We start from the raw sequence: 18,149 nt of genomic DNA on the forward strand, positions 1-18,149 counted from the left end.
CTCAGCCATGTATCCCTGAGTGATCCCTGTGTTTGTCACCATCTTCCTTAGGGGGAACATATTATTATCCTATAATGCAAGGTTTAAATTCTTTTGAGAGTAATTTTAGGATAAGAAACTTGCTATCTCCCCAAATCCAGAAAGTGAACTGTATGTAGCAATCATTGGTTTTGTTCTTTTTCTCTTTTATTTCCCTTTATCACCAAATTATTGTAATTTCCCTTTAGAAACTGCAATATTGTATATACCTTTAGTGAAAAAATCTTTATAGCTTTAAGTTGATTATGTTTAAAATGATCCCTTGGGGAGGCTGGTCTCCCAAATGATCACAAGGGGGAGGATGTATAATTAGAAATCTTGAACCTTTGAACTACATTACCCAACACCCCACTCACCTCCTGTCATTACATACTGATATAGGCAGGATAGTTTCCTTTTTCCTTCCTGTTGTGGCTTTGGTAGAGCAACCTTTTTGAGCAAGTAGAAAACTTAGTCACATGGTTCTATTTTGTCAGATAATAAACTTTATAAAAATAATACTTAAAGTATTAGACATTAATTTAACTCTTACAATGTCAGGTTAGCCAGTTAGCCCTGGGAATGTAGACAGACAGGTCAGGGCTTAGGGAGCATGGAAGCAAAAGAAGCAATCTCTGTGAGGAGATTTTAGTAGGTGGGAGGTTAGCTAGAACTCTTAGAAGTAGGGAATACCAATACCTTAATCCTCCACTTCAATTTACTTTGTTTTGGAAATAAATCCCTGTCCTGTTCTGTACAAACCTGTCTGAGATATTTGAACAGTGCGCTGGTCAGTGTGAAGCAGGCTCACAGGCTGCTTAGAGGTACTGAGGAAGCAAGTCAACCTTAGTATCCCAACATCATCAACACCATCCCTTATAGGATCTAAGTATTTCACGATGCACACATGAATATTATTGTGTTATAATAAATAGCAAATAAGAGACATTCACAGAAATTTGAGAACCCATGAACTGACATAGAGCAAAGAAAGCAGATCAAATACATACACAGTATACAATGACTACATAACTATATATGCAAAATAAATATATATAATTTATGATATGTCTATAATAATAAATAATTTATATATAAATAAAAATGTATATAGATTAATTATATAAAATATAAATTAAAACAATGCTAAAAGGCAACTGAACTCAAATGAATTATAATTATATGTACATGATCATTATAATTATCAACCCTGGTCTTAGAAAACATATGATGAATATACATATATTATGTCCTCTAAGAAGAGAGGTGGAGGACTAAAGTGTTTCATATATTGTCAGAAGCAATCACATTATTCAATTTTGTCTGAATATTATCCTTTGCTACAAAAGATGTTTCAAGATTTTGGGGGCAGATATTGAAAGGAGGGTGCAGAATAGAAAATGATTATGATGTTTTTAAAGGGCATCAATAAAATATAAAAAAAAAAAGATTTAACAGGTAAAGATGAGAGAAGAGAAGCCCTCCTCAGGCTCCTGCCTAATTAAATGTTGAATTCAGTGTTATCTTGTGCCAGGTGGAAAGCTTACAAATGAGGTCTAGAAGCAAATCAGACCTAAAGGGAACTGGATCCCTCCATGAACAGGAGGCTCAATGAGGTACTAGACTAGAAACATGATCAGTGCCCTTTCAATTCAGGTTTTCTAAGTCAGGATAGCAGGACTTCTCTCTCTGTGGAGTCCTATTTTCCATCAAGGAAATGTTTCTACCATTTAACCTTTGAAAAGACTAGAGAGCATCATAGGAAGCAAAATGGGTAATTTTGATTATATTGAATTTTAAGAGTTTTGTACAAACAAAACCATTGAAACCAAGATTAGAAGGAAAGCAGAAAACTAGGGGTAATTTTTTACAGTAAGTATCTCTGATAAAGGCCTCATTTCTCACATAAATAGAGAACTGAGTTAAATTTGTAAGAATACAAGTCACTTCCCAATTGACAGATAAATTATTAAAGGATATGAATAGGCAGTTTTCAGACAAAGAAATCAAAACTATCTATAGTCATATGAAAAATGCTTTAAATCACTCTTTTAAAAAACTTACCTTCTGTCTTAAAACATACTCAATACTGATTCTAGGGCAGAAAAGCAGCAAGGACTAGACAATTGGAGTTAAGTGATTTGCTCAGGATCACATAGCTAGCATCTATCAGAAGTCAAATTTGAACCCAGAACCTCCTATCTCCAGACCTGCCTCTCTATCCACCAAGCCATCTAGCTGTCTCTAAATCACTCTTGATTAAAGAAATTCAGATGAAAACAACTCTGAGGTATCACCTCATACCTATCAGACTGGCTAATATGATAGAAAAGGTTAAAATAATAAATGTTGGAGAGAATGTGGGGAAACTGGGACACTAATGCACTGTTGGTGGAGTTGTAAACTTTTCAAACCATTCTGGAAAACAGTTTGGAAATATGCCCAGAGGGCTTTAAAATCAGAATCCTTTAATCTAGAAATACTACTGCTTTGTCTGTATCCCAAATAAATTTTTTAAAGGGAAAAGGACCTATTTGTACAAAAATATTTATAGTAGCTCTTTTTGTGGCAGCAAAAAAAAAATTAGAATTTAAGGGGATGTCTACAAATTAGGGAATTACTGAATAAGTTGTGTTATGTGATTGTAATTGTACAGAGTGAGAAATTAGTGTTATTCTCAAGGTAATAGTTGAGATATCCAAAATGAATATGCTTAATACCCAGTGAAATTGGTCTTCCCTGGGATTGCCTCACCCATTCAGAATATGGAGGAAATACTGTTATCCTATAAGAAATGGCAAAAAACCCTAAAAACTTTTTTCAGAAAAAGCTGAAAAAAACTTACATGAACTGAAGCAATGTGAAGTGAGTAGAACCAGGAGAACAATGTACATAAAAATTAACAATATTGTATGATGAACAATTGTGACTTAGCTATTGTCAGCAATTCAATGATCCAAGATAATTCCAAAGAACTCATGATGAAAAATGCCATCCATTTCTAGAGAAAGAGCTGATGGAATTTGAATGCAGACCAAATCATACTATATTTCATTTTCTTTCTTCATTTTGCTTTGTTTTGTTTGTTTTGTTCAAATTGTCTTCCATAAAATGAATAATAGGGGAAAATGTTTTATATGATTGCCCACATAAAATTTATATCAGATTGCTACCATCTTAGGAAGGGGGAGAATAAGGTGGGAAGGAGAGAGAATTTGGAACTCAACATTTAAAAAAAGAATGTCAAAAATTGTTTTTATATGTAACAGGGGGAAATCTTTTTTCTTTTTTAGAAAAGGAGACAGGACCAACTCTAGTCAAAGTTTTGGAGTGGACAAAATTTATTTTTGGTACCCCTCCACCTCTCTACTTGCATCCATTTCCTAACTAGATATCCTCACTTCCTTAACTCCATACCTAGGTGCCAAGTGCCCTTATCCTTTCTAGTAGATATCTACTTCTATGATACCCAAAAGCTTATACCACAATTTCCTTCATTCTTCTTTCTTTCAAGTGATCCATGCTCCCAAACTACCTCTCCTTCCTCAGCAAGATTCCAAATCCCTCAGTGAAGTTAAATTTACTAAGCTCTGACTATCTCTCCATGCATACCAGTGACAGCATCAACTTTCATAGAGTATACTTTTTAAATTTTTTTAAATTAGGAATAATTATTTTCTCTTTGATGCCCTACCCCTCCATTTAAAAAAAAAAGAAAGGGGAAAAACATCCTTGTAATATATATGTATTGCCAAGAAAAACAAATTCTTATAATGAACACATCCAGAAATATATATATCATATTCTGTACCATCAGTTCTATCTGGAGTCTTCTGAAATCAAGGTTAATTGTTCTAATCAGAATTTTAAAGTCTTTCAAAGTTGTTTGATAGAGGGAAATTATTAATACAAAAGAATCCTAAAATGTATTTAAGAATATGCTGAGATATCTCATTAGCAATGGGATATTCCTAAAATCACTCACCCTTTTCCAACCTCGGGGGTAATGGGTCTTGTTGCAGGCATATTAGATCTATCCAAATGGAACTGGTATGGTCAGATGGGTACCAGTAGAAGTAGTAGTAGTCTCTCGGTAACCAAGGATGACTATTGTCTGTGTGTTTTTGTGCACAAAGACACTTGTGCATGAAGATTTAAGTGGAAAAGTCGATGCACAGAGACAGTCCCCCTCTCTCGGCGTTGGAAGCCTGGGTCCATTGGCACGAAAAGTCGTTACACCTGGAGACTTCCTCAGCTGCATTGCGATGGCCCTGTGGTCTTTTGTGCCCCAACACGCCCTAAGCACTCCACAGTGCTTTGCTGCATCACCATCTCAACCGTTGAACCTTCTTATTGGTTTCTTCCATCTGTTCAGCCGAAGCAGTCTTCACATGCTGGGTGAGCAAAGCCTTGGTTCACCAGGGGTCCACCACGACCCGGTGGCTACCCTCACAAGGTTTAGCCAGCCTGTCGAAGGCGTTGCCCAGGGTGTGGCCGCTGCCACATGCTAGCAGCTACTGGGAGCCATAAGTGAGAGCTGGGTGTCAGGTGAGGGTCAGAGGCTGGAGAGCTGCCCTAGGAGGGCATGACAAGCCCTCCATATGTGAAGTAAATATATATATATATATATATACACACACACATGTGTATTTAAATAAAAACAATTTTATATACAGACACATAAAAAAATAAAACTTTAGTTAAACAATCCTCAAGACATTCTGGAGGTACAGCAATGACATCAGCTCAAGTTGTCAAGCAACAGTCTCTTAAATATACACACAACATGCATCATACTTATAAATGGATTTTTAAAGTTAAATTTCCTTCTAAAATCTTTGGGGGGAGGGTCAGATGGCCAAGACAAGTTCCAGATAGAGGACACTTTACTAACATATTTTGGATAGCAAAGGCAGCGAGGGGACTGGGATCTCAGTTACCCCAGAGTATGAACCAATGAAGAATGCTAAAACTTGAAATCTGGAAGGGATATTACAGGTCATAAAGTCCAAATCTTGATGAGAAAACTAGGGTCAGCAGGGATTTTTTTTTAAGATTTATTTATTTTTTGGTTACAATAATCACTTTATTTCCCTCCCTCCCCCACCTCCACCCTCCCTTCCCGCAGCCGATGTGCAATTTCATTGGGTATTACTTGTGCCCTTGATCAGAACCTATTTTCCTGTTGTTGTTTACACTAGGATGTTCATTTGGAGTCTACATCCTCAACCACATCCCTTCATCCCTTCGACCCATGTATTCAAGCAGTTGTTTTTCTTTGTTTTTACTCCCACAGTTTTTCCTCTGGGTGTGGATAGTGGTTTTTTTCTAGATTTTTCTCCTAGATTCCTCCAAGTTGTTCAGGATCACTGCATTGCCACTAATGGAGAAGTCCATTACACTCGATTTTACCACAGTGTATCTGTGTACAATGTTTTCCTGGTTCTGTTCCTTTCACTCTGCATCAATTCCTGGAGGTTGTTCCAGTTCACATGGAATTTCTCTACTTTATTATTCCTTTGAGTACAATAGTATTCCATCACCAACAGATACCCCAATTTGTTCAGCCATTCCCCAATTGAAGGGCATCCCCTCATTTTCCAATTTTTTGGAGCTATGAATATTTTTGTACAAGTCTTTTGGGTACCAGGAATATCTAATAATGCCATCCTATTCTAATAGATCACAGAATACGTTGTTCATAACCCACCAAAAGACCATGGCTTCATAGAGTTTAAATAGCATCTTGGCACCCCAGTAATATCTAAACCAGCTCTAGAATGTGGTTTTATACCTAACTCACTAGATTGAGACTAATTGCATGACCACTGGAGGTCCAACTTGCTTTAAATTGTAGCCCCACCATGCCTGGTCTAAAAAAGTTGAGGACCAGTGGGAACACGTATCAAATGCAAATGGTAAGGGTCTATAATTATTACAATACTGATGATTCACAGTCTTCTTTATGAAGAGTATAGGGACCCTGTGAGAAGAAGTAAACAGACAAATTAATCTCAAAAGAGAATTAGTTTTGATGAACTCCCAAAGGGCCTTTTACCTTAATTCCAGAAGAAAAAAAAAATTAATCCTCCCAAGCCTTGGGATGAAGGTGGAAAGATGTAGACCTCAAAAGGGGTTGAACTCATTATGATGGCCCTTCATCCTGGAGGAGAATGAGTAACAAAAACTTGATTAATAAAATTTTAATCTATCACTTCACAAATTTACTAAATCTATCATTTTGTTAGAATCGATAAATATTTATGAAAAATGAAGTTCCTTAATGGTAAGAACTTCTGTTTTTTATCTTTATATTCTCAGTACCTATTTCGCTCCTGATTTCAAGTTGTTATTATTCTATTGGATAATACAATACAACAAGATACACTAAGAAGTTCTTCCTTCCAGTGTTAGATATGTGATTTTATGATCCTAAAGAATCCAAGCCAATATAAAGGAAAGTAATGGTTATATGAATCCGAAAAGACTTGACAGAGGAGGTGACACCCTTGAGCACTCCTGTCAAGGGCTCAAAGGATATGCTGGTCTGGAAGGTAGAACAGGATAGGCAAGTATAGCTATGGAGATCTATATCTGAATAGGACTCATGTTAGGGTGGCTACCCTGCTGACCATCCCTTACAACAGGACCAATAAGCTTTCCTTTCCCAAAAAATAGCTGGATTTTTAACAGGGAAGCCATACACAGAGTATCATACTTGTTTACAACACAGAAGTTGGATTTGAGTCGATCTTCTCTTTCATTTAAAGAGAGCCAGTGACAGGCTGCTCTGACCGACATTGGTATAGGGTCTCTGGAGCAGAACAGGAAACCTCACCTTCCTGGTGAGGGCCACTGGTCAAGAATTCAACCATTCACATTCCAAAATAAATTCAAAATGGCCATATAGTTTGAATATTAAACTTCTTACAGAAAGTTTGAAATAGAAGCAGATTATATACTATTTACATCTATGAGTAGGGAATGAATTTATAACTGGAAAAGAGAAAAGCAATTATAAAAGTTAGAATTTTGATTATAATAATTTGGAAAGCTTTTATGCAAAATTAATATATCTAGTGTAAGGGAAGCAGACATCTGGGAAGATCTTTGTATCAAATAACTCTGATATGGTCTTGATGTCTGAAATATATATATATATATATTACATATATATATATATATATGTACACAACTGATAGAAATATATATGACCATAAGCCATTCTCCAAAGGAGAAGTGGTCAAAGGATAGGAACAGTTGTCAAAAGGAGACCTATAAACTAATGACAACCATACAAAAGAATTCTTCACATTGCTAATTACAAGATAAATGCATATCAAAACAAACCTGTAGTTCATATTATACTTAGCAATTGGCAAAGAAGACAAGAGTACTAATACATTGTTTGTGGAGCTGTGAATTAGTACAATCATATTAGAAAGTAACTTGGAATTATGAAAACAAAATCATTAAAATATCTATTCCAAATATATACTCAAGTATGTTCTGGAGCTAGCTCATATCAGTTAACAAGAACCAATTATTAAATTTTCAATTAAATTTAATTTTCCCTTTGGAAATTGGCAGGTACCACTAATTAAGGTTTGATTTATTGTTTAATTGTATAAAATTAAGAAAGTTATGAAGAAAAGTACTGATAATATAGATTAAACTTTAAAGTGTTGTGTTTACATTTTATTTCCTGAAAAGCTGGATGTTAAATCTTTACTAGAATGTCCATGTATTTACCCCCAAGGAAGTCAATGAAAAAAGAAAGCCCTTATTATATACCAAAATAGTGATAGTAGTACTTTTTGTGGTTGCAAAGAACTTTAAACAAGTAGATTTACATCAAGCAGGGAATGACTAAACTACTCTGATAACATGATTATAACAGAATATTGCCATATTATAAAAATAAGGCTCGATGAATATAGAGAAGCATGGAAAGGCATGTGAATTGATATGATACATTAAGCAGAATCAGGAAAACAATATATGCAATGACTGCAACAATGTAAATGGAAAGAACAGTAACCATAAGATAATCTACTTGGAAAGTTGGGGGTTTTTTGTTTATTTGTTTGTTTGTTTTAATAAAACCCTTACTTTCTATCTTGGAGTCAATACTGTGTGTTGGCTCCAAGGCAGAAGAGTGGTAAGAGCTAGGCAATGGGGGTCAAGTGACTTGCCCAGGGTCACACAGCTTGGAAGTGTCTGAGGCCAGATTTGAACCTAGGACCTCCTGTCTCTAGGCCTAGCTCTCAATCCACTGAGCCACCCAGCTGCCCCTGATTTGGAAAGTTTTTACATAAAATGGATGCTTTGAGAATAAAGGAAACAGACGTCTGGGAGGGGGGAATCTCTGTACCAAGAAATTCTAACAGAGTCTTGATTTCAAAGACAGGTAACCAAACAGAAAGAAATATATATGACCAAAAGCCATTTCCCAAAGGCGATATGGTCAAGGGATTTGAACAGTTACCAAAAGAAGAGCTTTTCCTTTCCCTTCTTTACAGAAGTTATAAGTCCACAGGAGTGGAACATTGCATAACTGGAGGTTTTTGTTGACTGGTTTTGCTAATTTTCCTCTTTAAGAAAAAAAAAATCTGTTATAAAGTATTGCTTTCTGGAAGGGTATAGGGGAATTTTCTTGGCATGGTTTTACATCTGGTGCAATAAATCACTCAGATCCTAGAGGTTCAGAAAAACAATCCCTTTAATAATAATAATAAAAAAATCCAACTACCCCCAGTAAAAGGCAATCTACAGGAGAGTAAAGAACAGTTCAGAAAAGTAAAAGTCCGTGCCAAGAAATTAAAAGTAGTCAGAAAACAGATTCCCTAGGATATCAGAAACTTTGCCCCAAATCTTAAAACTTTTTATAATCTCCTTGCCCAAATCAATTGTAAGGGGGGGGGAAGGGGTTAATTTTTAAAGGTTTGGACTTAATTATTTAAGAGTTTGGTCATCAGGAATTTAATTAATTCCAAAGAGATTTTATTTACAATTTATTTACAAAATGTAGAAAGAGTGAAGCAAGAAATCAGAGAGAGGATAAGGTAAGATATCTAGCCAGAGCACTAAGTAATTTACTCTGGCCCCTCCGGGCAGGGAGAATTGGTTTCAGCCAGCCTCAGCAAAGCTGAGGACCCAGGAAGTTTCTTCAGAAAATCTAGCAGTTAAGAGTCAGACTTTCACTCACTCAGTGTCAGTCCAGCCAGCAGATTCTTCTGCCCCTCTTCACCAGCCTCAACTTGAAAGCATGAAGAATTGTCCTCCAGCAGAAGTGGAAGTCCAAGTTGAACTCTGCTCCAAGAATCCCCTTTCCAACTCTGTGTAGCACTCTCTCTTTTAAAGGCATTTTCTCTTGCATCACTTCCCCTAATTTCACATCTACCAATCACAGTTGACACTGCTCTAGAGCTGCCCAGAAGGCAGTTAGTCAATTCTGATTTGTTACCCACTATCACATACATGGATCACAGACCTCCCACTTCATGATTAAATGGGATATTTGCACTTTTGGTGATTAGATCTAAATGGAAAGATCTTCATACTTAACTTTTAAGTACTTGTTTGCACTTTTTGTGATTGAATCTAAAAATAGGCAGGTCTCCATACTTTTAAGCAGGATGTTTACACTTATGGGAATTAAAATCTAAAAATAGACATGAGTTACAATTTAAATCTTCACAATCTGGGAAGAGCTAAGAACCTTCATTGTTATAGTCAGGGGAGAGCCAAATCCAATCTTCACACAATCTATCTAGAGGCAAAATCCAGCTATTTCACCTCCTCTCCATAGCCATGGTTGGTGGAATAGGGGTTAAATCAAGTCTCCCCCCCCCTCTACTAGGGTCCTAGACCACAACAGAAGGCTACTCAGGGCAATAAAGGGGAAGTAAAAACAAAAGATATCAATAAAATCTATTTTAAAATTTTATAGAATTCAGTAATACTTTGAATCAGAGGTTCTAGGAAGCAAATGAGGGATATCTCTTGACAAGCTCATTCCATATGAGATCAAGGGGACTTTACTGGAATGGACTCACCAAGACAGCTTATGCCAATCTGTATCCTGGGTCAATTATTATTAAAAACTCATACAGGATTTGTATAAAACTCATAAAGCCACATATAACCTTTCATTTGAGAACCTCCTTCCAAAATTGGTCCTCAAACATCAATTGGATTTCAGTGATAAAATTTTCAAAGCAACTGAGTAATTATTCCATCAGTTATTTTTTAAAATTGATTATTTTATTCAGTTCCTCCCTCACCTCCCCACACTATAGAAGACATCATCTGGCAAAATATAAAGATTATATCTTTCATATTTTCACTTCTCAGTTGATTGTCTGGAGTTGAATATTCACAAGTTATTCTTCAAATATTAAATCTGAATCTGTATATAAGGTTCTCTTAGTTCTACTTGTTTTATTCTTCATTATCTCATGTAGTTCTTTCCAAGTTTTAAAAAAATTAATCTGTTTATTATTTATTATGGCATAGTAATCCATCACAATCATAAACTACAATTTGTTCAGCCATTCTCCAATTGATGGATATTCCTTCAATTTCTAGTACTTTGCCACCACAAAAAGAGCTGCTATAAATATTTTGGAACATATGAGTTATTTTCCTTTTACCCTGATGACCTTGGGAAACAGACCCAGCAATGGTATTTCTGAGGTTAAATCTAAATACAATTTTATAGCTCTCTGGGCGTAATTCCAAATTGTTCTCCCAAATGGTTGGATCAGTTCACAGTTCCACCAAGAATGTATGTGTCCTCACTTTTCCACATCCCCTCCAACATTTGTCATTTTGCCCTTTGTCATTTTAGCTGATCTGATCCATAGTTATTTTCAAATACATATAATGTGGTCTAATGGGTGACCAGTCCACTCAATTGAATAGTTTGGAAGCCTATTTTTGTATAACATGAGCTAAGAAGCTGGGAAGAACCTCTAAAGCCTTTTCAGCTTGTTTCGTTCAGGAGTGAGCACCAACTTTTTTTGGTCATCAAGCAAGCCTCTCTTTATGGTACCTCTTTCTCCTCTTAAAGTGGAGGAAATGTGTTAAATGGGTCCACATATTGCAGTAGTGAAGTGATTTGAAGAAGCTGCCAGCAATAGAGCCAATAACAAATGAGACTGCATAGCTCCAATGTGCTTCAGTGAGAGACCTTTCCACAGCTTCAGAGATCAGCACAGAGCTTAGGAGTGATGGCAGCAATTCGTGACTTGGCTTAGGAAAGAAGGTGTTCAGCCTAAGTGCATCCTGTGTCCAGGCTAAGTAGTCCAATACATACTGGAGAGTCAAAATGGAAAAGGGAGTGATCACCGGCATGGCTCAAGATGGTGCAGATCAAAAACAGGAAGAGTTATTGAGGGAGTGGACAAAAGTATAGTCTGGAGCAACAAAGCAGTAGGCCAGTGCTGTGTGATAGCAGATTGTCTGTAAAATAGGCAACCTTATCCAATGGGCCATGCGGATGCTTGACAGGATGTGAATAGAAACACAAACAGGTTGGAAGATGGAAGACTAAGTAACATAGTCTTATAAGAATGTTAGGAACTCTAAATCCCAGAATGAACTAATGTTGGTGATGAATGCTAAAGACCAAGAAAAAAAAAAGATTTAAAAAACCTATGTTAGAGAGAGAAAAGGAAAAATTGAAGAAGGGAGAGGACTATGCTTAAAGTCATGGGATGATGTTAACAGTGAAGGTGAACAAGTTGAATATTCAACTTTTATTTTAAACTTGTTTTCTCCTAGATTCTGTGATTCTGCAAAGAAGAAGAGTGCCTTTTGGACTGGGTAGAATAGCGGGGGAGAGGCAGAGATAGAGACAGAAAGGGAAGGAGAGAAGAAAAGAAGGAATGCTGGATAGTGGAGTCCAAAGCTAAGCAGATCAGAGCCAAGAAGCAGTAGGATTGAGCTTGGCCAAAACTGGGAGTTCTGCCAGGCAAGAGAATTGTTCCAGCCACATCCCCCTTGGAAATGTGGGAATTTAACAGTACATGTGGGCATGGAAACATCTTGGGGGGATTAATTATTAAGGATTTGTGAAAAAGCTCATGGGGTACATTTGTTGTGAACAAAACTGTTTGGATTGGGAGATCCAGAACCTCTCCCCCTGAGGAAACAACAGGAAAAGATTTAGTAGATTAATTGAAACAAGAAGAACCAAGTAGATTAACTCTAAAACATGTTCCCAGTTCTCAAGAAGCTTACAGCTTAGTTAAGGGAAGTATGAGAAAACAATACAAAGTGATTTTTTTTAAAAGTATGCTTCCCATTATTACAAAAATGTATTAAGGGAAAATAATGTACCATGCCTAGCTTAGGTTAGCGGGTTCTAATAAGAGCTAGTGGTAATAATAGCTCATATTTAGGAGACTGTAATAGTGCTTTGCTAGTAGGGTTTTTCCCCCATTCACATTGTTTAACATATCCTCAGTGCCTAGCACAGTGTCTGAAACATAATAGAAGTCTAATAAATTCTTGCTGATAGACACAATGTTTTATGCCCTGGAAAGTACTGCTTTCAAAGAGACAACCTGATGGGAATTATTGTGCCATCATCCCCACTTAAGTGATGAAAAAAGGGGGCAGCTGGGTAGCTCAGTGGATTGAGAGCCAGGCCTAGAGACTTGAGGTCCTAGGTTCAAATCTGGCCTCAGACACTTCCCAGCTGTGTGACCCTGGGCAAGTCACTTGACCCCCATTGCCTAGCCCTTACTACTCTTCTGCCTTGGAGCCAATACACAGTATTGACTCCAAGACGGAAGGTAAGAGTTTTAAGGAAAAAAAAGAGAGAGAGAGATGAAAAAGCTGAGGCTCAGAGAGAAGTTCATAAGTTTTAGGACTTCTGACACAAGGACCACAATTTTTCTGTGGCACATGAGATAAATCTTTTAGTTCTGACAGATGTATGGCAGGTTCAGAGAACAAAATTATTGGGTCTTGGTGTCAGCTGTTTGTTTGTTTTTTTTGCTTAAGTGTTGCTCTTTGTTATAGAGGGCTCAATGGCAAGGAGGAGTTATTGGGAAGTGAATGAGAGGTTATACTGCAGTGAAGATAACTAGCTCTGGAGAAAGAGGATCTGGATTCAAATTCTATCTCTGACACAATTCCCTGTGTGACGTTTATGAAGTCATTTAAGCTCTATGGACCTCAGTTTTCTCAGCTTCAAAAGGAAAGGGGTTGGATTAGATGACATAGAATCTCTTCCAGCTTGAGATCCACAACTTCTATGACTAGTATTTTCAAAGCACTTTAAAAATGTTCAAAACACATTTTGTTCAGTAAGATTGTCTTTTTTTTAAAAAAATGTTGTTCTCTGACTAGAGGGCCAACTTAAACAAAGCTTCTGAGAGAGGACCAGATGATGGAAGCTAGGACTGATCAGTGTGTGACATAGGTTGCATAACCCTCTGAATGCCCACCGTCCAGTGGTAACTTAGCACCTGCTCTTGCCAAAAGCAGACAATCTCCCAGTCCTGGACCTCTAGGTGGCTTACATTCATTTTTGTGGGATTAGAAAATGGTCTTTATTAAGGTAGAAGGAGGCCTCTACTCTCTTGTCAGTGACCCTTGTGGTACAACATTCTTAAGAACGACCTCCTCCTCTCCACTAATGCAACTCTGAGTCCAACCCAAACTTCCCTGAGTATCCCATGTACAGTGTCATTGCGCAGGGTGTAGATGAAGGGGTTGAGGAAAGGTGCCACCACACTGCTCAACACTGAGGGTATTTTGTTGATTTCCAGGGTTTCTTTCTGGGAGGGAGTCACATAGATAAAAACTGTTATCCCACCAGCAATCCCAACAACAGTCAAGTGAGAAGCACAGGTGTTAAAGGCCTTCTTCCTCCCACTGGCTGATGGGATACGTAAGATGGTCATGATGATATAAGTATAGGAGTATCCAATGAGAATTAAGGAGAGGAGGATGACAGTGGATGACAGCAAAAAATCCATCAACTCAATGGCAGTTGTGTCTGTACAAGCCAGGGCCAGAAGAGGTCCACTGTCACAGAAAAAGTGGTTAATGATATTGGAACCACAGAAGGGTAACCTAGAGATAAGTATAGTGGGAAAAAGAACAGACAAGAAACCACCCACCCATGAGAAAAGAACTAGCCCAATGCACACAGAAGGACTCATGATGGTGCTATATCTCAGTGGGTTACAGATGGCAGCATACCGGTCATAGGACATGGATGTTAGTAAAAGAAACTCCACTGTCCCCAGGAAGAAGTAAAAATAGCACTGAGTGATACACCCAGCAAAGGAGATGGTTTTATTCCCAGTGGCTAAGTTGGTCAGCACCCTTGGGGAAATGACAGAGGTGAAGAGGATATCCAATATGGAGAGATTGCAGAGGAAGAAGTACATGGGTGTGTAGAGGCGTGAGTAGGACACAACAGTACAGATGATGAGGATGTTCCCCAGAAGTGTTAGCAAGTATGTGGGTAGAAGGAGAATGAAGAATAGCAGTTCCACCTCTCTGCTGATAGGAAAACCGAGCAGAATGAACTCTGCTACTGTAGTTGTCTGATTCTTCATGTGCAAGGTTATCCTGGATCTCTCCCCCTGAGAAAACAATAGAAAAGAATTCTATGGGATGGATCTGAATTGATAAAACTGACAGTTAGTCCCTAGGTAACCTGAGAAAAGGATAATGGGCATCACAACTCTAGTACATACCAACAACTAGTACTAGAATTTTGGGGGGTTTAAATTGGAGATATGATTGTAGTATGTGACCAAGGAAAGGAAAAAATGTTGAAAATATAAGCTTTAGGTCTTCTTTAGCAACTTTTGACAAATACTGTCAGACATTTATAAAAAAAGAATCTTCCAGTATCCCTCACCTTGCAATTAGGAAATATGAATATAATAGAGAAATCAATGATGGCACAATGGAAAGAACATTGATATGGTTCTTAGGTAATCTAGGTTTAAATTCCACATCTGCCACTAATTCGTTGTACCCTTGAATAGATCACTTCACTTTTCTGAGCCTCATTTACCTCCAAAAGAAGGTATTGATACTAAGATAGAAGGTAAAGGTTTTAAAAAATAAATAAATAAGTAAGTAAAATAAGAATTCCTATTTTATGATAGCACATTCAGGGAACTCATTACTTTGGGATTATATAAACTAAACACAAACAGAATCAAGAAAATCCTAAATATGTTTATTAATGATACTTAGCTCTGATGGGACCTCTACATTCCCACCTCTGGAAAAGTGTAAACAGTATAAACCATCAGATTAATAAACAATTGCCCACTTGGATCACCCTCCCAACCTCTTTACCTTCCCCCTGCTCCCCATTACTTCCTAGAAGTTCTATTTCTCAAGTTTGACTCTGTAGAAAGTCTGTAGAGACTTGCCATCACAACTAATCTTTTACAAAAATCATTTTAAATCATATCTCCTCCAAAAGAGTGATCTACACATCCCTATAGGATGGTGTTTTAAAATATAAACTTACTTTTCCCAGCTCATTTCTGGTCATTGGATTCATTCTATGGGACTTCATTGTTTGGCTCTTAACTGTGACTTCTTCCCTTAAAAATGTGTGTCTGCTGATATTCCTACATTAAAAGAACTTATCCAATTTGATTATTACTTTGAGTTTGATATTTGTCAAGTAAAGTCACAATGAGATCTCTGAGATAGAAGGACTTCAAAGGTCATCAAGTCCAACCTACAAGAATCTGCTTTATAAAAATGTTCAATGGCCATCCAAATCTTTACTTAAAGACTTTGAATGAAGGAGAACCAAGTTTAAATTCCAGTTCAATGAATTCTATTAAGGTCTGTTGGGCTTTCCTGACCAAATGGCTAATGAGGCAGGAGGTGAGCCTTAGAAGAGCCAAGAAGAGGATGATTATAAGTTGAGATGCCCAGAAATTACTGACCACCTAAGAATAGTTTGCAAGTCTTCTTCTAATTAGACCACCCATGTTGCCTACTCAACTCTATACTATACTATGGAGACAGAAACTAGTTAAATTGATATGATAAGCTCTTTGGAATACTAATATTTTCTACCCTCCTTCCTTTCTCCTCACCTGTCATAAAACCCAAGATCATAGGATCATGGGATTTAAAGCCAGATAGGACCCTATCCTTCTCATTTGCCCTTGTCATGTAGTGCTACAAGGCACTGGATTTAAGTTCAAATTCGGTTTCTGCTGCTTACTACAAATTTTACTTTGGACAATTCCTTTGAATTCTCTGAGCTGTGAAATAATAAAGTTAGGATAGACCAAAGATTCTCAAAGTGTGATCCAAAAACCCTTGAGGATCCTTAAGATCACAACTATTTTTATAAAAACCTAAGATTTCATTTGCCTATTAAAATATTCTTCTTTTTCAACTTCCTATCTGTATGAGACTGGATTTTCCCCATAAACGCAACATATGGCAACAGATTGAATAAAGAAAGTTAGGAGAATCTGTCTTCTACTAAGTTAGATAGTAAAGAGATTTATAAAAAATATGTAAAGCAACACTTTTCTCACTAACTCACAAATGTTTTGTTTTTGAAATTTTAGTTATTTTTTGTAAACAGTATGCTATTTATGTTAACATGTCATGGATTTATTATTGTTATTTTTACCTAAATTAATAAACATTAAAATTTTTATCAGTTATAATTTCTAATATGTTAAATATTGATGGAAATAACTCCTATAAACCAAAGTTCTTTGGGGTTCTCAATAATTTCCAAGAAAATAAGGGGTCTTGAGATCAAAAAGTTTGAGAATCACCAGGCTAGATGATTTCTAAAATTTCATCCATTCCTAAAACCTCTGATTGTATTATTCAAAATAGAAAAAAGAAGTTGCTGAACAAACAAATTCACTTCATGATACCTAGCACATAGGGATAAGGAAGGGGACTGGACCTATGATTTTCATTGCTATATGGGATTCCTGAAAGAGAAAAGTTCCTCTGCTAATAGAGACTGACCCCTTCCTGGCAATTTATGTTTAAAGAGAATTGCCTAGAAAGAGCATTGAGTGACTTTTCTGAGGTGGCACCTAAATGGCTCAGGGGATAGAGTGCCAGACCTGGAAAAAGTAAGTCCTAAGTTCAAATCCAGCCTCAGATACTTCCTAGCTGTGTGACTCTGGGCAAGTCATTTAGCTCCAATTCCTTAGCCCTTAGCATTCTTCTGCCATGGAACTGATACTTAATATTCACTCTAAGACAGAAGGTAGGGTTTACTTTTTTTTAATTTTTAAAAATGAAAAACAGTGACTTCTCTGAGGTCATAAAGTCAGTATGTGTCAAAAAACTTCAACTTAGGATTTCCTTGTTCTAAGGCCAGCTCTTAATCCACATCATGGCAACTTCTAAAGAAAGACTTTAAACAGACTTGAAACCTAGACTCTTAGATAAAAAGTCTCACGAATTACTGACCAAGTGATTCAAGTTCATAAGAGGTATGTAGTGAATGCTTTAAAATTGCTTGTTGATTCACTAATCGACTAAAGTTATTCCCCTATTTTCCTCTTACCTCCTCCGACGATGACAACATACTACTTATATATACCACCAGAGTGTTTCAGAGATTGGCAAGCCAAGCAGCTTATACCATGCATATTCCTAAAATATAGTAAAAGAGTCCACTTCTTGAATCCTTGAGTCCTTCAGAATTTTAAATCCCTCGTGATTCCATCCTCCATTTACAGCAATATGCATAAACCTTTTTCCCCACTAAAGCCTCAAAAGTCTACCTTTTCCTTTACTAAGGTTGAGCTTGTCCCCTAACAGCAGCATTGCATCATGGTCCCAGTGTACATAATTTTATGTACACTGTCCCAGTGTACATATTTGTCCCAGTGAACATATTTATTTTATCTGAGACTTTATATTGTGTTACTACAGAGTTTATTGTTGCCCTGCTAGTAAATAAATGCCCTTCTAGGCACAGATTTGAAAACCTTCTAGATAGGTTTTCAAAAAATAGATATTTTTTGCATTCTTCTCTAGAAATACCAAGTTTGGGGACAGTGCAGTGACTCAATGGATAGAAAGCCAGACCTAGATTTGGGAGGTCCTGGGTTCAAATGTGACCTCAGACACTTCCTAGC

The 18,149-nt window shown here is 37.0% G+C and overlaps 1 protein-coding gene across 1 annotated transcript; it reads right to left on the bottom strand.

The window, feature by feature from the left end:
- Positions 1-12,621: 12,621 nt before the first annotated feature.
- LOC100030279 (olfactory receptor 6J1-like) lies at positions 12,622-14,918 on the bottom strand. Its single transcript, XM_056810017.1, has one exon. The coding sequence runs from the start codon at positions 14,598-14,600 to the stop codon at positions 13,617-13,619; it is 984 nt and encodes a 327-aa protein (XP_056665995.1). The 5' UTR covers positions 14,601-14,918; the 3' UTR covers positions 12,622-13,616.
- Between the last annotated feature and the right edge of the window lie 3,231 nt (positions 14,919-18,149).

This window comes from Monodelphis domestica, chromosome 1 (assembly GCF_027887165.1).
Source record: "Monodelphis domestica isolate mMonDom1 chromosome 1, mMonDom1.pri, whole genome shotgun sequence".
Classification (NCBI taxonomy): Eukaryota; Metazoa; Chordata; class Mammalia; order Didelphimorphia; family Didelphidae; genus Monodelphis; species Monodelphis domestica.

Coding starts and splice junctions, on each gene's coding strand:
- LOC100030279 (XM_056810017.1), bottom strand. CDS start 14,600: ATGAAGAATCAGACAACTACAGTAGCAGAGTTCATTCTGCTCGGTTTT.